General features: G+C 49.5%; 1 protein-coding gene across 1 annotated transcript; it reads left to right on the top strand.

Moving 5' to 3' along the window:
- The first annotated feature begins 5,622 nt into the window (after positions 1–5,622).
- Positions 5,623–22,183, top strand: Dio1 (iodothyronine deiodinase 1). Its single transcript, XM_051171652.1, has 4 exons — positions 5,623–5,994; positions 15,888–16,031; positions 19,087–19,286; positions 21,941–22,183. The coding sequence occupies exons 1-4, from the start codon at positions 5,658–5,660 to the stop codon at positions 22,031–22,033; spliced, it is 774 nt and encodes a 257-aa protein (XP_051027609.1). The 5' UTR covers positions 5,623–5,657; the 3' UTR covers positions 22,034–22,183.

Below are 22,183 nucleotides of genomic sequence, written 5' to 3'. Positions count from 1 at the left end.
TGTTTGTTTTGTTTTGTTTTGTTTTTGTTTTTCCAGACAGGGTTTCTCTGTGTAGCCTTGGCTATCCTGGACTTGCTTTGTAGACCAGGCTAGCCTCGAACTCACAGCGATCCGCCTGCCTCTGCCTCCCGAGTGCTGGGATTAAAGGCGTGCGCCACCACCACCCGGCTGAAGGGGCTTTTTGACCTAGCATTGTGACCAGGTTTTGTTCATGTAGGACCTCTGATTCTCAGAACAGTGAACAGTGCTGTAAACTTGAAGGGAGGGAATAGAGGGTCTGAGAGTGTGTGCCGAGTGCTTTGGGTGAGTGTCAGGTGAGAGTCAATATCAGATTATGAGCTCAGTCATGCAAGTGTGCCCAGCGCCTCTCCTGTCTCCCACTCACCCGCTGCTACTCTCACCACCGTTGATCTTATTCCAGCTACGGTGGGCAGACGCTGAGCAAAGGTCACCCCAAAGCCATGCTATGGGCTCCTCATCTGCTGCGCCAAGCCTTGTTCACAGGTCATGAGACTCTACTAAGAACCACCTGTGACCAGACAGGCACATCCCAGACGTGCAGAGGAGTGAACAGTTAGTGCAACACAAAGCTCCCTGGCACACTGTGACAGTCATAAGCAACATAAGCTTTCTTTCTTAGGCAACAACAACAACAACAAAAAAAAATTTTGCGTCTACCTCTATGGACGACCCAAAGGAACCTGGGAGTCACGTGTGTCTGGCTTTTCCACCCAAATTCCACACCCAGCTCTCAGGTTCCCGTCTCTCCTGTCCATGCTGGAACTCTAAGGGAAGCAACTAAGAGACTCTGCATACTGTACTCTTTGACACTTGGCCCTCCTAACAGTAAACTGATTTTCAGGTAGTTTCCCCTTAAAAAAAAAAAAAAAATGCAGAACAAGTCTCTTGAAAGCTTCCACAGAGGCTCTACGTGTCAACCACGTGCCTCAAGGTGACAGCTGGCTGCTCTGACTCTTTTTCCTTAAGGCTTCCAATAAAGTTTTTCTTTTTAAGATTTATTTATTTATCACATATACAGTGTTCTGCCTGCATGTATGCCTGCACACCAGAAGAGGGAACCAGATCTCATGATAGATGGTTGTGAGCCACCATGCGGTTGCTGGGAACTGAACTCAGGACTCTGGAAGAGCAGAGGTTGCTCTTAACCGCTGAGCCATCGCTCTAGCCTTCCAGTAAAGTTTTTAAAAGGCTAGTCTGCAAGATAAGCATGGTATCCTACGCCTTTAATCCCAGTACTTGTGAGGCAGATGCAGGGGGATTTCCGTGAATTCAAGGCCAGCTTGGTCTACATAGTGAGATGCTCTCTCCAGAGCCAGTTCCATTATAATGGAAGCTGTAACTATCTCTTGACATTTTGGGTTCCTCCCTCCAGTGCACTAAAGGAAGTCTATGTGGCAGGGATAATCAACTATGAATGCTTTAAAAAGTTGAGAGGTGCCGGGCGTGGTGGCGCACACCTTTAATCCCAGCACTGGGGAGGCAGAAGCTGGCAGATCGCTGTGAGTTCGAGGCCATCCTGGTCTACAAAGTGAGTCCAGGACAGCCAAGACTACACTAAGAAACCCTGTCTCAAAAAACTAAAAAAAAAAAAAAAAAAAAAAAAAAAAAAAAAACTATAAAAACAAAAAAAAGTTGAGAGGTGTGGCCAGGCATGGTGGTGCACACCTATAATCCCAGCACTCGGGAGGCAGAGGCAGGCGGATCACTGTGAGTTGGAGACCAGCCTGGTCTACACAGCAAGCCTAGGCTAAGCGGAGAAACCCTGTCTCAAAAAACAAACAAACAAACAAAAAAGTTGGGAGGTACGGTGGCCAATATCTGTAATCCCACCATTCAGGAATCTGAAGCAGGAGGATTGCTGCGAGTTCAAGGGCAGCCTGAGCCACATAGCAAGAACAGAGACAAAAGGAAGTTCCCAGGACATCTCCTGGAACTTCCACACCTAGCAATAAGGATAAATAGGCAACTTAAGGCACTACATCCTGGCAAGGGCATCTAAGGGCTGAGTCACTCAAGAATGGTGTTCTAAACCAGTGGTGGTGGCACATGCCTTTAATCCCAGCACTTGGGAGGCAGAGGTAGGTGGATCACTGTGAGTTCAAGACCAGCCTGGTCTACAAAGTGAGTCCAGGACAGCCAAGGATAACACAGAGAAACCCTGTCTCAAAAAAAACAAAAAACAAAAACAAAACAAAAAAAAACAGCCGGGCGTGGTGGCGCATACCTTTAATCCCAGCACTTGGGAGGCAGAGGCAGGTGGATCACTGTGAGTTCAAGGCCAGCCTGGTCTACAAAGTGAGTCCAGAACAGCCAGGGCTGCATAGAGAAACCCGGTCTCGAAAAACCAAAACAAAAAACAAAAAACAAAAAAACAAAAAACAAAAAACAAAAAAGAAAGAAAGAAAGAAAGAAAAAAAAGAATGGTATTCTAGGGGCTGGCGAGATGGCTCAGAGGTCAAGAGCAGTGTCTGCTCTTCTAGAGGTCCTGAGTTCAATTCGCAGTAACCACATGGTGGCTCACAACCATCTATAATGAGATCTGGTGCCCTCTTCTGGCAGGCAATCACACACATGCAGGCAGAAAGTTGTATACATGATAAATACATAATCTTTAAAAAAAAAAAAAAAAAGGAATGGTGTTCTAAGTCATTCTGAAATGCTGGCCGAGGGTGAAGGAACCAGAGAGAGGTCACGGAAAGAGGAAATGATAGACTTTTATTTTGGCGGCGCGCCTCTTGCAGCATCAGAAAATATAGGGTGTTTTAATGGCCCTTTTATACCATTGCAGATTGAGCTGTCCTCTTCTGTCAGAGGACCTCTGAGAGACTTATTTGTTCCTCATCACTCTTAGGAGACAGGGACCATGCCCTGATGAAATGAAACTCACAGCGACAGAGTAGAGGTTGTACAGGAACACAGGCTTCCTGCAGATGCCAGTCATCCAATACCGTCAGACACCACTTCTTGTCTTCTTGGCTCCAACTCTCGCCTTCTAGACACTTCTCTTCTGACTGATGGCAGCTGGGTGATAGGCTGCTCAGATGCCACCTGAGAGGAATCTGCCTCAGGGCTCTTCCACAGCCGTACATATGTACACACACTCCACAGTGCACGTGTGAAAACCAGAGGACAATATTGTGGACCAGGTCTCTCCTTTCAGCTTTTGTGGGCTCTGGGGAATCAGACTCAGGTCATTAGGCTTGCACCCAAGCTTCTGCTGAGCTCCCATGCTGGCCCTTATTTATATTTTTTAAAATGTATAAGTGTGAGGCAGACATGGTCGTACATGCCTGTAATCCCAGCACTCGAGATGCAGAGGCAGGTGGATCACTGTGAGTTCGAGGCCAGCCTGGTCTACAAAGTGAGTCTAGGACAGCCAAGGCTACACAGAGAAACCCTGTCTCGGAAAACCAAAAAATAAAAATAAAATAAAATGTATAAGTGTGTACCTACTGCCTGTATATGTGCATGTGTAAGTGTGCATATGTGTATGTGTAGAGGCCAGAGGACGATCCCAGGTGTCCTTCTTGAGGACTCATCCACCTCCCTTGAGCCAGGGTTTCTCACTGGGCTGAAGCTGACCAACAGCCCCAGGTATCCACATGCCTCTGCTTTCGAGTGCTGGAATTAGAAGCATCCTGCACCACACACAGCATCTTTATGTGGGCTCTGGGGATCAAACTCCATGCTTATATTTACAAGGCAAGCAGTTTTCTGACTGGGTCATCTCTTCAGCGCCTATGTAGAGTTGTATTAAATGTATTGACTTACTTTATCAAATTGACCAAGGCTAATTTCTAAGGTTCTACTAAATTTCTTCTTTCTCTCTTCTCTCTTTCTTTCTTTCTTTCTTTCTTTTTTTTTTTCTAACAAAGGTCAGTGAGATCCAAACTGGTCCACCCTGGCCTTAAACTTAAGAGTACTGAGGTTAAAAGTAAGTGCCCCTGTGCCCAGCTTAAGATTTTCTTTTTAAATATTTATTTATTTATTATTATATATACAATGCTCTGGCAGCATGTACACCTGCATACCAGAAGAAGGCATCAGATCACATTATAGATGGTTGTGAGCCACCATGTGGTTGCTGGGAATTGAACTCTGAACCTTTGGAAGAGCAGCAATGCTCTTAACCTCTAAGCCATCTCTCCAGGCCAAGATTTTTTTTAAAAAGTAGAACAAATGAATTTTATAGATGTCTTTTCTAGACTAAATGAGGAACCATCTTATCTTTCTGTTATTAAAATGGTGTGTAGCTGGTGTTGATCCCAGCACTCGGGAGGCAGAGGCAGGAGGCTCTCTGAGTTCAAGGCTAGCCTGGTCTACATGGACAGCCAAAGCTACACAGAGAAACCTTCTCTCAAAAAACCAAAAGAGAAAAGTGTATAATAAAATATAAATTTAGGCTGGAGAGATGACTCAGTAGCTAAGAGCACTCACTGCTCTTCCAGAGGACCTGGGTTCAATTCCTAGCACCCACATAGCAGCTCACAACTGTTTATAACTCCTGTTCCCGCTGATACCCTCACACAGTCATACCTGCAGTTAAAATACCAATGACAAAAAATAAAAATAAATATAAATAATCTTTTAAATGATAAATTTAGTTTTGATGAAGGAGAAAGGGAGAGGGGGAGAGAAGGGTTGGAGGTTAAAAAACATTTTTTGTCCTTGCAGATGATATGTGTTCTACTCCTAGCACCCACATGTCAGCCATCCATAACTCCAATTCTAGAAGAGTCTACACTCTCTTCTGACCTCCTCAGGTACCAGGCATACACAAGGTACACAGACATAATTTAAAAGACAGCTAACATTAAAAGCTAGTCATTTAAAAGAGCTGGACCTTGAATGAAACCCCAGATGTTGCATTTCTCTTTCATTCTTTCTTTCTTTCTTCCTTCCTTCCTTCCTTCCTTTCTTTCTTTTTGTCTTTCTTAGTTCTTCTTTGAGACAGGGTCTCATTACACAGAAATTCCTAATGTAGACCTGGCGGGTTTCAAACTCACAGCGATCCACTTGCCTCAACCTGAGTGCTAGCTTTAAAGGTGCCACAACAGCAGCAAGAGATCTTTTAACAGGGTTCCTTTTTGTTCTTTTTTTTTTTTTTTTTTTTAAATGACTGAATCTGGGCGTGGCTGTGCACACCTTTAATCTCAGCACTCAGGAGGCAGAGGCAGGCTGATTTCAGTAAGTTTGAGGCCAGCCTGGTCTACAAAGAGAATCCGGGACGGCCAGAACTACAAGAGAAATCTTGTCTCGAAAAAACCACCAACCAACCAACCAAAAAGACTGCATATTAATTGTATAAGATAGTGGGATTCATTGTGCCTTAACAGAGTAATCTAGTCAAGCGTTTGGTTTGTTTGTTTGTTTGTAATCAGTCAGAGGGAAACCAAGAGTCTCTCAAAAGATAGCAAAGAATCTGGGAAGATAATTACCAAAGAGATCTCTGTGCATGTGGTTTGGAATTTTCCGTCCAAATTGACAGCAAGGCAAACACCTGCTGCCCTGGCAACCTTCTCTTGTCAGGGTTGGTTACGGTGCCCTGCACCTTTGTCCAGCTCCGCCCAGCGTTGTCTGCCTGGGGCCTCTCTGTCAGTCCATGGGCCTCAGAGCCAGTTCTGCCCCATGCTGAGATGGGGCCGTCCCAGCTATGGCTGTGGCTGAAGCGGCTCGTGATATTCTTGCAGGTCGCCATGGAGGTGGCTGTGGGCAAGGTGCTAATGACACTGTTCCCAGGGAGAGTCAAGCAGAGCATCTTGGCCATGGGCCAAAAGACCGGGATGGCCAGTAACCCCCGATTTGCCCCAGAAAACTGGGTGCCGACCTTCTTCAGCATCCAGTACTTCTGGTTTGTCCTGAAGGTCCGGTGGCAGAGACTGGAAGACAGGGCTGAGTGTGGGCGCTTGGCCCCCAACTGCGCCGTAGTTCGCCTCTCGGGACAGAAGTGCAACATCTGGGATTTCATTCAAGGTCAGCTCAGGGGCTTGGAACAGTGGGGCCGGGTGGGGCGGACAGGTGCATTGGAAAGCACCAAACTTTGTACCACTGCTGAGTGCTCCCGCCGGGCTTCTGGTCCTCCTGCTCAGCGGTGGAACTTTCCCAGATTTTCTCCCTTGGCTGGCATCTTTCCAGGGTTCCTATCATGAGCCATCCACTCTGGCCTTCCAGCCCCTGGATGTAGGTCGGCAACTCACCTGTATCTGGTAAAATCCTTCTCAGCCTCCAGCCTGACATACAGAGCCATTTCCTGCAAGAAGCCAGCCCTGACTTCCCCCAGCTTATCGTCTTTATATGCCAACTAGCATCCCAAGCTTTGCTTTATTGACACTCAAGGTTTGCAGTTATGAGTGGGTACCTAACTTTCATCTGCCACCCTCGCTAGTCTATAAATCCCACAGCGGGGGCCAATAACCCACCAGAGTGCCCCCCATGTCCGATGTGGGCACAGGGTAGTAGTTTGTGCAGGATTTCCCAGACCTCCATCCTCTTCTTCACCCGGCATAATGGTTGGTTTGGGTTCTGGAAGCCCTAAGTAGTCCTTGTTGCTCCTCTTCTGGCAGAAGGTTTGTCTGTCTATGCTCCTTTATTCTTTTCTGACCCCACCTGACGGCTGCCAGATCGCTCTTTCCTAAGACCACTCAGCGCAGCACGCTACAACAGCACGCTTCCACATTCAGAGGAAGCCTGGCCTCAGACTGATGTTCACAGTTCTCCCTGGTCAGGCTTGGGATTTTGGCCCCCACATTATTTCTAAGATTCCTCCATGCCAACTCCACTAGACCAAGGTGGGGCTTTGCCCATCCTGGGCTTGGCTACTGTGTGCGTTTGCTAACGCCACGTATGACTTGGAACACCCTTCTATGTGGCCAGCCACCTTCCCCTAAGCCCCAGGGCCCACCTCTCAGTCTCATCTTCAGACTCTATAATGAGAGAAAAGCTGTCTTCTTGCTGGATCCTGCCCACCTCTTCTCTCAAAGAACTGCCTTTTCCTGCCCAGCTCCCACCAGCAGAGTTCCTCTTGGAAACAGCTGTGTCTGACTCAGTTAGCCCCAGGGCTCTGAGACAGGGGGATAACCCAGTGCTTTCCAAAGCACGTCCTTTGGAACCTAAACCCCTCAGATTAGCTTTACTACCTAGAGTTCCCTGGACAGACACACCAGTTTAGGAACCCCCCACATCCCATGTCAGCTTCCTCTGATGCCACAAGACAAGGGGCACAGGAAAGGTCCAGAAAGGCTCTGAGGTTTAAAAGCATATATGTGTTCCCCCCCACACCTCCCGCAACACACACTTCTCTCCAGAAGGAAAGCCGTTGATGCTTGTGATGATTCCTAAGATAACTGAGTCCCCTCGTTCTAGAAGGGAAATAGAGAGAACTGAGAGGCCGAGCGAGCGAGTGAGTGAGTGAGTGAGTGAGTGGGTGAGTGAGTGAGTGAGTGAGTGAGTGAGTGAGTGAGTGGGTGGGTGAGTGAGTGAGTGGGTGGGTGAGTGAGTGAGTGAGTGAGTGAGTGAGTGGGTGGGTGAGTGAGTGAGTGAGTGAGTGGGTGGGTGAGTGAGTGAGTGAGTGGGTGGGTGAGTGAGTGGGTGAGTGAGTGAGTGGTGGGTGAGTGAGTGAGTGGTGAGTGGGTGTGGGTGGTGAGTGGTGTGGGTGGGTGAGTGAGTGCGTGAGTGCGTGGTGGTGAGTGAGTGCGTGTGGTGGGTGAGTGAGTGCGTGCGTGAGTGCGTGAGTGGGTGGTGCGTGAGTGCGTGCGTGAGTAGGTGGGTGCGTGAGTGCGTGGGTGGGTGGGTGCGTGAGTGCGTGCGTGGGTGGTGCGTGTGAGTGCGTGAGTGCGTGGTGTGTGGGTGAGTGCGTGCGTGCGTGGGTGGGTGCGTGCGTGCGTGCGTGCGTGAGTGAGTGGGTGAGTGAGTGAGTGCCAGATCGAGCCAAGTATCAGCTTTCTTCCTCCCATTTCTCAGTGCTCCCTGACAGATATTCAGGGAGTGGCTGCCATGTGCCAGACCTTCAGCTAGACACCAGGAGCCCAGGCAAGATCTTGCTCCATGATGCAAAGGCTTTAAGGCTCCACAGCAGAGATGAAGGACACAAGCAAGTTCAATGGCCCTGTGAAGTGCAGGGTGCAGGGAAAGCCTGACTGCCTGCGGGGCTTGGAAGGCTTCCTGGAGGAGGTGTGTTTGGAATTGAACGTGATTCTTGTAGGCTGAGGAGAATGTTCAAAGTAGAAGAGGAAGGACAAGTCTTTCTCTCTCCGCCCCCCACTCAGTAATGAATTTAAACTATAACATGAAAAAGACTTTATTTCACTCAGCCAACAGTTAGCACATAAGCACTGAGAACGAGAGCAATGGGAGCGGTAGCTTTGATGCTCTGTCTACTGTGTGCCAGGTGCTGGTGGGACAGAACAGTTTGCTGGATATCAACCTAAAGACCAGTTCCCTGGAAGCCACACGCCTTGGGGCCAGTTCACGGAATCCACTTGTATCAGTTAACTGTCCTTTCTTAGTTAAAACGAATTGTTTCCCAGGTGTGGTGCAAACACCTGTTGTCCCAGCACTAGGGAAACAGGGGCAAGAGGATTGGAGTGGAGAGCCAACCTGGGCTATATAAATGAGACTGTCTAAAAATCTCCTGGCAGGGTGCATAGCTGAGTGGTAGTGCTGGCCTAGCACACACAAGATTCTAGGTTTTATCCCCAATACCGAAATAAGACTCAAATAGAGCGTTCAGCAAATCAGGCGTGGTGGCAGGTGCCTAACCTTTGAACCCTGGAAGTAGAGGCAAGAGGATCAGAAATTCAAGGTCACGCCACCTAGAGAGTTGTAGACCAGCCTGGGCTACATGAGAGTCCCTGATTAAAATAAGGAAAGTGGGATGTAGTGGACTGAAGAGGTGGCTGCGTAGTTAAGAATGGTTGCTGCAAGCCGGGCGTGGTGGCGCACGCCTGTAATCCCAGCACTCAGGAGGCAGAGGCAGGCGGATCGCTGTGAGTTCGAGGCCAGCCTGGTCTACAAAGCAAGTCCAGGACAGCCAAGGCTATACAGAGAAACCCTACCTCAAAAAACCAGCTTCTCTAGAAAGCCTGAATCCATGTTGGGCAGCTCACAACGGCCAGTAACTCTAGCTCCATGGGGTCTACCTCCCTCATCTGGCCTCTGCATGTGCATACACCCATACATGCATATAACCCCCCAAGCACATGCATGTGCATGCACAAGCACACACAAACACATGCTCTTTTTAAGAAAAGAAAAGGGCAAAGTGTACAGCTTGTCCCTGATCCCTGCTGCTGTATCAGAGAGCAAACAATGCAAGATGCAGAGATAAACCCCCTAACCTTCATGTATAAAATGGCCTTGACTGTCAGCACTTTGATCCAGCATGCCCTGCAGTCACAGATGTTGGTGAAACAGACATGAATGCCACTAGCCAATGCCCTACCTAGCACACCTCACAGCCCAGAGGAGATGGTTCTGGAGAACTCAGGTTCCATGCCTGAATGGCTGGGGAAAGCTGCAGGAAATAAATATACTGCAGAGCTGACAGCCGAGCAGCCCTGAAGCCCTGGGGCAGATGAGGACAAGGATTCAGGGAACCGCACAGGACAGAGGGCAGGGGCAGCTGAGGTCTCAGGTGTGGAAACTGGGTGCAAGGAGGGGCTCCTGAGGGCTCAGGGACCAGAGCTGGAGAGTGTCCTGTCTAGCTACCTGAAGGCACACACACTCCTGAGGGTGTTAGCTAGATGGATGGGGGAGGGCTTCCAATTAGAATTAATCAACATCAATGATAGAGAGAGCCCATAACTCTTCTGAAACCTCACAGGCCTTCGAAACACTCGGCAGGAGGCTTTGGGTATAGACTCACTTTAGAGCCACTGCTTGGGAGGCCAGGGTGATCTCTGACCCCTTTCACTGCATCAGATGCAAAGGGCTAGAGTGGTAAAGAGCTGAGTCAGCATCCGTGCAGCAGTGAGTTCTCAGTAGACTAGGAACAAGAACTTGCACTCCCAGCCTGCTTTCTACTGTTGAATGAGACACTGGGGCTTCAGAGAGACTCTTGGCCATCTCTGATCCCCTGCAGGGCCCTAGAGCCCTTAAGGACACACGTGCACAGTATGCACACACTCCTCCAGTGTGGCTCTACAGTCTCTCCAAGTACACAGAGGAGGGATCACGGGAGGCTCACATGCTGGCCCAGGAGGCGCAAGCATGAACCCAGTCCAGTTGCACTCTAGAAACTGTTTTCCTGTTCGTACAACACAGCTGACCTAACTTCAAGTCCTTACCTGACACTCTCACAGTGTGGACTGTGGCCTGTGGACACTAGCAGGGTGCCAACCGTGAGCACCCATACTTCCTCTTTCTGCTGCCAGGTGGACAGGGCACTAAGTTTAGACTTTGCCCTCGCTGCTCATCACCACATCAACCACACTCTACATAGTTAGACAGATGGTCCAGTCCCTTCAAGGGCCAGTTGAATTTTTGCCCATTAAAAGCAAATTCACAGGGAGCCAACATTTTGAGCTGCTCCTGACCTGAAATCACTTTTCTTATCTGAAGAGTGGCTTGCTAGGGTCATTGCAGTTTCAGTGACCAGGCGCTTGTCAATGGCTGGCCTCAGAGCCTCCCCTACTAAAGCCTGGGCCTCCCTGTCACATGGGGAGAAATCATCATGCAATCAACCATCAGGGACAGAGAAGGCTCCCTGCTCTGAGGCCTCCCAGGGCCTCCTAGGAAAACTGGTCTGTGAACCAGCGAAGGAGGGCTGCGTGTCTGCAGAGGAACCAGCCTGCCTTCCCCTCACACTGGAGGCTCAAACTTTAGGAATCCATCCATCACTCGGTTTTGTGTGTGTGTGTGTGTGTGTGTGTGTGTGTGTGTGTGTGTGTGTTTACATATACACACACACACACCACAGTGCACATATGGAAGTCAGGGGACAACTCAAAAGAGTGGGGTGTCTCTTCCTACCATGTGGGTTCTGGGAATCAGACTGAAGTTGGCAAGCTTAGCAGCAAGCACCCTAACACCAGAGCCGTCTTGCCTGCCCCAAATTAGGAAATAATAACTACTTGTGCTTCTCTCTTTATGGACTATTAAAAAACTCAAAGTCAAATGTATAACTCTGTTATAATGAAAACACAGTAGCCGGGGACACAGCTCAGTGGTAGAACTCTTGCCTAGCATATTTGAGGCCTTGGGTTCGACGCCTACATTGCCAAAAAAGTAAACCGAATTTCAAAGGTGCACAGCTCCTTAGAACCTCTTTGCCCCATGTCCCCTCCTGCTGTGCACTCTCCAGAGGCCATGGTCTCTTCCCTTGGTTACTATTTGCTATTTTAACATATGTGCACGCTGCTTCCAAGCCTGTGCAGAAGAAGGGAGCCGTGCAACTGATGATGACGCGAAACACAAGCCAGCAGAGGAGCCTTCGCCACCATTAGCAGCAGGCCCTTGGGTTCTGCCTGCTCCCTGCCTGTGCATCAGCTGCGGCTCCCACTTCCCCACTCTGCCGTTCTTTCCACACAGCAGCCAGTGCTAGTCAAGCATGGATCTCTCATTGCTACACGAAGCCAGGGGGTGTCTGCAAAAACAGACCCTATTCTGGTTTCCTTAAAAATTAGTTTTATTACTTTGAAATTTTTATTTTTATATGTTGTGTGTGTGTGTGCATATATGTACATGTGGGTGGGTACAAGTGTTCTATACGTGTGCCATCGTGCATCTGGAGATGTCAGAGAGTGTCTTGTGGCTGGCAAAACAATGCAGTGGGTAAAAGTGTCTGTAGCTAAGTCAGACAACCTGAGTTCAATCCCAGGACCCACATGGTAACAAGAGAGAACAGACCCTTGCAAGATGTCATCTTCTCACCTCCACACAGGTACACACACACACACACACATACACACACACACATCTACCTACACATACACCTCTACCTATGCACACGCACACACCTACACATACACACCTACATACACACCCTACCTATGCACACGCACACACCTACCTACACATACTTCTACCTATACATACACACAAACACATACACACCTACACACACACACACCTACACACATGAACACACCTATCTACACACATGCCCCTACCTATACACACACACACACACACACACACACAGACACACACACACACACCAAGGAACATATGAGAAGGAGCTTGGGCTCTTAGAACTCAAAGCAGCTGGAGCCTTGGGGATAAGCTGTCTTTGAACATCAATACTGAGCACCCGATCTTGCAGTCACATTGGTTGGGATGCCCATCGCCATCACTGAGGGTACCACCCCCGAGCTGTGAATGAGTTCTTCTATCTCAGGGACTTCAGAATAAAAAAACCTGGATGGGGAGTGCTGCCTGGCACTGTCTGCTGGGGCAGAGGGCACACCTGCTTCTTTTGTCTTCCACAGAGTGAGGTTGGGCACACTGTCCCATCAGTTATGTGCTGAATAGACCTTCCAAATGAGAAAAGAGATAAAGGAACCAAGTGGGCAGGAATTGTAGCTTATACCCACCACCCTTGCTTTATAGCTCCAGGACTTCCCACCACAGCTAGAATAAATCCCAGTGCCTCTTGCCCTGGCCCACTGCAGGCTCTGCCAACTCCTCCCTTGGCCCTCCCCTGCCAGGTTCCAGACAGTGGTCTTGGAGATCCTTAAACAAACTGGGCTTTGTCCCTCCTTGAGGACTTTGTACACTGACTCACTTTGCCTGAAATGCCCTTTCCTTTTGTCCTTTCCCCAGGCCTGCTCTGTTCCTGTCCTTCACCCCCCAGGTTGAATGACAGCTCTCAGAGGCCCTCCCTGCTCCCCCTGCCTGCAGTGCGCCTTCCCTTTATCTCTTTCATAACACTTTCATAACAGTTTCACAATGCTTCGTTTACCTGTTTACTTGCAGTGGCCCATCTCCCTGGTAAGCAAACCTCACACCACGTGGAGGCAGACTCCTGGTGGCTTCCTTCTCCACAGACTTCTGCCTGCAGTGGCAAGCCCGGCATACTGTAAATGCTGAATAGAGGCTTACAGACAGAACACGAGTGTGCTCAAAATGGGGCACGTGAGGATGGACCCTTAGGGTCAAGGAGCAGTTTGGCTGAGGCGGCTGCGCCAATAGGCCATGTCACCGTGCAGGGCTAGTTAGCCGCCAACAGATGTGCGCTGGGGCTCAACAGGTTTTCAACTTTAGCCAGAGAAACCTTCAGGGCACGAGAGCGGCTCCCAGGGCTTTCCTCAGCCTTGGCTGAGAAATTACAGAAGGCTCCTGCCTAGAGCTGGTGCCATCCCTTGAGACCAGGGAGGACAGGGTCTCACACTCAGAAAGGCTTAATGCTTGGGGATTAATACTCTGCAAGTTAGCTTGAGATTCCTCAAGATTTCATCTTTGTTGAAAGGTGGTGTTGTGAGACAGGATCTCTCTACATGACTGGCCTCAAGCTCACAGCAATCACCTGTTGTTAAAAAAGAAAGAAAATCCCAAACATTCAGTTTTACCGATTAGCCGGTAATAGTGGCACATGACTTTAATCCCAGCACTTGGGAAGCAGAGGCAGGTGGATCTCAGTGAGTTCCAGGCCAGCCTGGTCTACAGAGTGAGTTCCAGGCCAGCCAAGGCTGTTACACAGAGAAACCCTGTCTCAAAAAACTAAAAAATAGACAACCAAACCAACCAATGAAACCAAAACAAAACAAGAAAACCCACAAAATAAAGCCTAACAGACAATTTTACTAATAAAGACTCAGGAGCCAGATGCAGGGGTGAAAACCTGCTAGCTCAGAGAAGCAGAGAAAGCACCCAGCTGAGCTTCCTTCTCACCAAAGTCCCAGAAGAAAAAAGCCCTATCTCCTTCTCCACACTGTCTTAAATACCCTCAACTCAACGTCCCTCCCTTCTGTTAACTTGTGCTCACTCCCTGTCAACTGGTTGCTTGGTCTGCCTCTTGACTTGGTGTGTGCGAGGGCTGAACCACACCACAAGAAACAGGTTTTTGCCAGTACACAATCTCAGTGGGGGTCACAGTAGGATCAAATATCCTGCAGCAATCACGTGCTTCAGCCTCCCCAGTTCTGGGACTACCACTATGTCCAACTATGATTTCATCATTGAATCTGCATTCAGCTGTCAAGCCTTGTGGCTCGATGGATGAGCTCTGAGGCTTGGCTCCTCAGCCCACACAAGTATGAATGTCTGAGGCGTGTTCTCTAGGACGCACTCTTCTATCTCTGGGTGTGCCTCCCTGCTCCCACAGTGACTGCTGCAACTTTCTGCCCCAGAAGGGGCAAGATCACTAAACACGAAGGGCAAGATCTAGTGTGAGCATCCTCCAGTGGCTCATGCTGCTCCCATCAGGAACTGACACTGACATTGTGCCATTTGGCAAGTGACTGGCAGAGACACGGAGGGACAGGCTCCTTGTCAGCCAGCTTCTGCCACAAAGAGGTACCTGGATCATCCCTGGAATAGAAGAGACTATGCCCAGGGGGAGGAAGGAAGTGCGTGGGAGGGGGAAGCCACTGGGTCAGCATCTGTGCTCCTGGCTGAGAGTAGGAGGTGTCTGTGTGCTCCTCGTGCCTGGAGGAGAGGAGAGAAACCTGCACAAAGCCCACTGAGCTACAAGGCTGCAATGTGACTATGGGGACCTGTTGTCATCCTTCCAACATCCTTGGGCTTGGGAGAGTATGGCATTAAATAGCGGCTAACTGAAACACCTGCCGGGTGGTGAGAGAGACCACAGAAGGCACAAGGAATCTGTAAAACAAACTTAGCAGCAGTACTTGCTTTGTTTTTTGATGCTCTTCATTTTGAAGTAGGTTGTACCCCTGTTCCCTTTGGGGTGCCCTCTTCACCATGTCACTGCTTCAGAGCATAAGGAATAGACACAAGCTCCTTGCAATAGTATTTACTGAGCATTTCCTACGGGCCAGGTGCCATGTTAAGCCCTCATCAGCATTAGTATACTTAATCTTCATAATGATCCTGTAGGGTAAGTACTCTCTTAAGATTTAGTTTTTATTTCACGTGTGTGTGTGTGTGTGTGTGTGTGTGTGTGTGTGTGTGCCTGCGTGTATGTATGAGCGCCACCCGTGTGCCAGGTGCCAGAAGAGAGTGTCCGATCCCCGGAACTGGAATTGCAGGTGGTTGTGAACTACCTAACGTAGGTGCTGAGAATGGAACCTCTGCAAGATCAAAGTGCTCTAAACTGCTGAGCCATCGTTCCAGTTCCCTGTGGATAATGTAAAAGCGAGAGAGAATTGCCAGGCATAGTGGTGTGCTCAGGAGGTGGATCTCTGTGAGTTCAAGGCCAGCCTGGTTTACATAGTGAGTTCCAGGCTAGCCAGAGCTCTATAGTGAGATCTTGTCTCAAAAGGGGAGGGGGGTGCTAAGCCAGGCTTGGTGGGGGCATGCCTGTAATCCTAGCACTCGGGAGGCAGAGGCAGGCAGATCTCTGTGAGTTTGAGGCCAGTCTGGTCTACAAAGCAAGTCCAGTACAGTCATAGCTACACAGAGAAACCCTGTCTGGGGGCAGGAAGTGGGGTGGGTAAGTGCATACTGTAAATATTAGCAATCACATCTCATAGAGGATGGGTATCTGCCTACCTTATAAACTACAGTCTGCAAGGAAGGGAGTCTTATTATTTTGATTAGCATCTGCAGTGGTCATTGAGATGCCTAACAAAACCTCTGGTTTCAGAGGGGCAAAAGCCCCTAGCCCCCACTAGTCATGCTGCCTAGGCTCAGGACTCACCGCACAGGAATTAAATGCGGGGGGCGGGGGGAAGGTGGGGCGGGGAGATGGTACATGTAGGAAAAAAATGATGCGAGTTGTGGCTTCTGATGGTTTCTTCCTATTGCAGGCAACAGGCCACTGGTGTTGAATTTTGGCAGTTGCACCTGACCTTCATTTCTTCTCAAATTTGACCAATTCAAGAGCCTTGTAGACGATTTTGCCTCCACAGCAGATTTCCTCATAATTTACATCGAAGAAGCTCATGCGACAGGTACAGAAAGACGCTCTGCCCCTGCTCTTCCCCCAACCCTTCTTTCTCCTGTGGTCCAAGCCCATCTTTGTTGTTGAGAAGGGAAAAGAGGGAGGGAGAGTGAGAGGGAGAGAGGAAGGGAGGATCGGAGAAAGCCTGCGCTGGCTTTCCCGCTGCCTCTCTCTCCACAGTCTGCTTTCAACAAGCGCATACAGAGCAGAAGTCCAAAGAGGAACTTAGTTAAGGCGGGGTTCAAGGGAGGGCAGCTGATTTGAGCACATTGACAAGGGACTGAGACCTGGTGTGACACAAATGAAAAATGGCTGCCCTGTAGCTGTTTTTCAGGATGTCTCCTAAGATCAAAGGGACACATAATGGCCTGTCTGCATCGCAGCTCATCAGATTCCCCCATGCTCCTGGGGAGGGATGCTTGCTGCTAAAGCAGATGGCTTCTGAGATCTGTGTTGAGTTCTAGGAGATGCTACTGCCCCTGGTCTGAGGACCACTGCTAGAGGACAGCTCTTACTTGAGTAGGTGTCCCTTCACCAGCCCTAACCATGGCCATCACCGCCATGACTGCCACACAAGAAACCTCGTTCCTACGCTGAGTAAGATGAAACAGTGAGCCGGGGTTTACTTACAATGGATGCGCAGAGCTTCCTCCTAGGAGACACCTACAACTTGACCCTTGAACGCTGAGGATAGTCAGGCACATCCCCACTTCCCTGGATCTCACGGGGGCTGAAGGCTTAAATTCAGCCCCAGTCTCAAATTCAGAGCTTGAAGAAAGCTTCCATGCTGGAGGGGAACTGGTGCTCACCTGCCTCTACACATGATGGGAGGGAGGCTCTCCGTATCCTTGTCACCCAGGACTCTGTAGGGTCCATGTCCAGTCAATGCTCTGGGGAAACTGGATGAATAAGCATCCGGGCTACACTCCCTTTGCTGGCTTGCCCATGAGTAGAGAGCAGAGAGATCTCTCTGATCATCTGATGGCCATGAGGCACACATCTCAGTATGGTCTGTATCCCAGTGTGGTTCTTGAGGTCCCTGAAGACAGGACACCCCGGGTTGCTTGTTGGAGACGCATATTCCAGAGCCAAAACCTAAGCCTGCTATATTTTTATTTAGCTAAAATTTCAATTTAATAGTGTGTTATTTGATAGGCAGCTTCCATTCTCATTCATGTTTTGGGGACAATTTACAATGTCACGGGGGTAATAAGTACGTGGGATGAGCACGCTCTTCTCTATAGTTTTATGTATACTTAAACTTTTCATATGTATGCTATATACGTATATATTATTATATGTATATATGTATATATTTAAAGAACAGCTTAGTTGCTGAGCAGTGGTGGCACATGACTTTAATCCCAGCACTTGGGAGGCAGAGGCAGGTGGATCTCTGAGTTTGAGGCCAGCCTGGTCTACAGATCAAGTTCAGGACAGCCAGGGCTACACAGAGAAAATTTGTCTCCAAAAATAAAACAAACAAAATCCACAAAACATTCCCTCAAATGACATCAGAAGAAGAGTTTAGGCAGCAGGAGCTTAAGCACAAGGCACAGCGAGTCTCTTTGTGAGAAGCTGCCCTGGGCTGAGACCTGATACCCAGCTTTCCTTTCTCCTAGCTGTAGCGGGGGTGGGGTCACCCCAGCACTGACTCCCAGTCCCAAGGTCAGACCCAGCAGGTCTCACTCTTTCCAGGACTCAGACCTGTCCACCTGAGCCACTCAGGAAAAGCTTCCCGTCACTGTCCCGAGGGACTGTCACCTCTGGGTCTTGCCCCCTGACCGCAGACAGTCCTTCCGCCCCATCTCCCTGCTCTGAGCTGCCTGTTTGAGTCAGCCAGACAGAACGGGACATGAACTTCAGAGAGAAAATGCATAGAGCCAGTGTCCACCCATCCTAGGCGCTCAGGGGTCTGTAGCCGAAGTCAGTTGGCTGGCTTCTCCGTGTTTATCCTGGTAAAGCGCAGGCGGGCAGGGCACAGAGGGATGGTCACGGACTGGGTTTTAGACCTGGTACAGGTCCTGCTCCATCATGTGCTGCCCATGTGACCTCGGTCAGCTTTTCAGACTTGTTTCTTACTTCACAGTACGGCAACAGTATTCAACAGGCTCTGTCCTCAAGCCCATACTGGACCCAGGGAGAACCAAACAGGAGGCACGCAGCTCCTCCCTCCTGGAGGAGCTTACCTCTAAAGCTGGAAGACACTGAGGCGCCTGGGATCTATCTAGTGTGAGGGTGATAGGGCTCCATCAAAAGATCTAGGCAGGGGAGTGGCAAGGGCAGGTTTGCATTTTGGTGAGAAATAGCGAGGAGAGGGAAGTTGTTGCGATGCCAGAGTACTGGGTTTTAGTTTTGTTTTGTTTTTGAGAAAGGTGTTTCCGAGTGTAGCCCTGGCTGTCATGGAACTCGCTCTGCAGACCAGACCAGGCTGGCCTCTGTAGATCGGCCTGCCTCTGCCTCCCGAGTGCTGGGATTAAAGGTGCGCATCGCTACTGCCCAGCCACGGTAGTGTTCTTAAACTGTTCAGTACCTAAGAGTCACGGAGAAGGCTGTGGAAACACACACTTCAGAGCCGGTTCCTCCATGGCCTCCCAGGGCTGAGCATTCCAGTCAGTCACAAGCTCCCAGGTGATGCAGGTGAGCTGTGCTGGGGGACCACACACCTGGATAACCCCTGCTCTGACCTTCATCTCTAAGTGCAATTGAAGCACTAGCAACCTCGGCATCCTGGGAGCCGGCTATACTCACGCCTCTTCCTCTGACAAAGCCCCCCCAGTGGTTCAAATGTAGATGAAAGATGAAGATCTGCTTTGTCCAACCATCTCTCACTGAAGACCCGAGGCCTGCCAGTCGGCACCACAGCTAACAGTTCAGTTCTGGTAACCCCCTGTGTAGCCTTGCATTTCATCTCTGATGGGAGACTTGGACGATTTCTGTCAGGGCACACTGTTATATGGAGCTTTCTGTTAAAAAGTAGGTGGGACTTAGACTCCGGGAACTGTGAGACAACTCTGGGGGGGAGGGCAGGGAAGAGGGGCTGCAACCTACCCTTCGTCTTGCAGATGGCTGGGCTTTTAAGAACAACGTGGACATCAGACAGCACCGGACCCTCCAGGACCGCCTGCGGGCGGCACACCTGCTGCTGGCCAGGAGCCCCCAGTGTCCCATCGTGGTGGACACAATGCAGAACCAGAGCAGCGAGTTCTACGCAGCTCTGCCTGAGAGGCTTTATGTGGTCCAGGAGGGCAGGATCCGCTACAAGGTGATGATGGGGGGGGGGGGGGGCGGGACAAAGGATCCAGGAAGGGTAAGGGGGCTGGTACACAAGAGCAGAAGAGGACTTCAGCCTAGGGAGGACTGTGCTCCATTCCTTCTCGCTGTGTAACCTCGGGGAGTCCTTTCTCCTCAGAGCCGTTCTGTCTTCTCTTCTGCAAAATGAGCTTGGTCTCCATCCACCCAGTACAGTGTTAAGTGGTGCCCATGAATGTGCCAGCATTTGGCTAGAGGTGTGACCTCCTGGCTGCCTCAAATCCTGTGTCTGGTTTAGTCCTTATCTCTTGTTGTTGTTTAGTATTTATTTATTTATTTATTCATGTACATATGTGTGTATATGAGACACGTTCTCTCTACATAGCTCCAGCTGGCCTTAAACTCTCAGAGATCTACCTGCCTCTGCCTGCTGAATGCTCGGATTTCAGGTGTGCAGTACCATACCCAGCCTTTATTTATTTATATATGTATTTTTATATATTTATATATTTATAAACAGGGTTTCTCTGTGTAGCTGTGACTGTCCTGGACTCACTTTGTAGACCATCTGCCTGCCTCTGCCTCCCGAGTGCTGGGATTAAAGGCATGTGCCACCATACCCCGCTCCCCAAGCCTTTATTTTTATTTTTAAAAAATACATTGTAATTTATCTTGCATGTGTAGAGGAGGGTACATGCATGTTAAAGTCCTTGGCCATGGAGCCCCAGAAATCTGTCTGATTGCAATCTTGACATTCCAGGAATGAAACATGGTAAGAGCTGTCCATCTGGGGTAGTTTCCATCTGCCTGCTTCCAGTTCATATCGCTGGGATTGCAAGTGCATGCCACTGGGCTCAGCTTTTTCATGGGTTCTGAGTATCAAATTCGGGGCTTATGGCCAAGGAGTTTAGCCTAATTGGTAAATCCCAGACCAGTGAGAGAGCCTGTCTAAAAACAAACAAACAAACAAACAAACAAACCAAAAAACAAAACAAAAAACAAGGCTGGAGCTGGAAAGATGGCTCAGCAATTAAGAAGCTGTACTACTCTTTCAGGGGACCCAAGTTTGGTCCAGGCTCCCATGTCAGGCAGCTCCCAAGCACCTGTGACTCCGTCCCTAGGGAGATCTCATGCCTTTTTTGGAGATCATGGGTACCTGTTCTGGAGTGCACACACCCACCCCTTCCCATATAGAGAATTAAAAACATGACTCTGGAGGAGCAATACCTAAGGTTGACCTCCGCCTTCCACATATACCTCTGCATACACACAAATACAGAGAGAGGGAGAGAGAGAGGGCAGGAGAGAGAGAAAGAGAGAGAGAGAGAGAGAGAGAGGGAGAAGGAGGAAGGAGAGAGAAAGGGAGGGGGATGGAGGGAGAGAGAAAAAAAGGGAGAGGGATGGAGGGAGAGAGAAAAAGGGAGGGGGATGGAGGGGGAGAGAAAAGGAGGGGGATGGAGCGAGAGAGAAAGAAAGGGAGGGGGATGGAGGGAGAGAGAGAAAGGGAGGGGGATGGAGGGAGAGAGAAAGAAAGGGAGGGGGATGGAGGGAGAGAGAGAAAGGGAGGGGATGGAGGGAGAGAGAGGGGGGATGGAGGGGGAGAGAGAAAGGAAGGGGGATGAAGGGAGAGAGAGCAAGAGAGGGGGATAGAGGAAGAGAGAGAAAGAGAGGGGGATGGAGGGAAAGAAAGGAAGTGGGATGGAGGGAGAGAAAGAGGGAGATGGAGGGGGAGAGAGAGAAAAGGAGGGGGAGGGTGGGAGGGAGAAGAAGAAGAAGAAGAAGAAGAAGAAGAAGAAGAAGAAGAAGAAGAAGGAGAAGAAGAAGAAGAAGGAGAAGAAGAGAGAGAAACAGGAGTCAGCAAGGCTTTTTCTGTTAATGAGCTAGCCAGACTTCTTGAGCCAAATCTCTGACTCCCCAACAATTCAATTCTGCTTTAGAAGAACACATAAATGAAAGAGTGTGGGGTGCCAGAGTCACTTTGGCTTTCAGACAACAGGCTTTGTCAGGGATGTGGCCAGCTTGGGCCTTGGGTTGTAAGGAGTCAGCCAAGCAAGCTTGGGGAGGGAAATGTGTTGAGAATATCAGAGGCAGGTGGGCAAGGTGTGAGGTGCACGAGGGCAAGGCATGGGTGGGGAATTAAGCATTTGGATGACCAGGGTCTGCTTCTGGACTAGGGAATTTCATCTTCCTCCAAAGGCCAAGAAGAGCCATAGGAAGGCTTGAACAGGAGAGATTTGATTTGAGATTTCTACATTTGATCTCTAGAAAGGTCACTGGTGTCTGTGGAGAGAGGACAGAGAGGACAGAGGGAGCAGCGACTAAGGACAGAAAGTACTATACTTGCCCAAATCGGGATGAAGAGGACTGAGCTAGGCCAGAGGGTCTGGAGAGCCAGAGGTGGTTCTGTAGAAAGAATTCAACATGAAGGCTTGGGGCTGGTCCGCTTCTCCTAAACTTCTGTCATTTTTGCCTGTTTTCCCGCTTACTTCCCTGCTCAATCTTCAGGTTAAGTGTTGCTCTCCACAATTATCCCAAGTGACCTGGCCTATGTCAAGGCTGTATCTGCTGTGTTGACAACTCCCATGTATATATCTTGAGCCCAGATCTCTCAGCCACTCCCCAGAGATGAGGGTGGGACCTGTGACACCTGACTCCTCTCTCTTACAGGGTAAACCTGGCCCTTGGAACTACAAGCCAGAGGAAGTTCGCGCTGTTCTGGAAAAGCTTTGCACATCACCTGGACACATGCCTCAGCTCTAGGGGAGCAGCAGGAGGGTTCCCCAAGCTTGGTACTCCCCCACACCAGTCCAGGTGTCTTTTATCTTTGACCTGTACTCCCAGATTAATTACTAGCTCAGATTCTTTCTGATCTAAATAAATAACTCCCAGGGAGGCAGTGCAGCTCACAGC

The sequence above is a fragment of the Acomys russatus genome, chromosome 29 (assembly GCF_903995435.1).
Source record: "Acomys russatus chromosome 29, mAcoRus1.1, whole genome shotgun sequence".
Taxonomy (NCBI): domain Eukaryota; kingdom Metazoa; phylum Chordata; class Mammalia; order Rodentia; family Muridae; genus Acomys; species Acomys russatus.
This window is presented reverse-complemented; position numbering and strand designations above follow the sequence as displayed.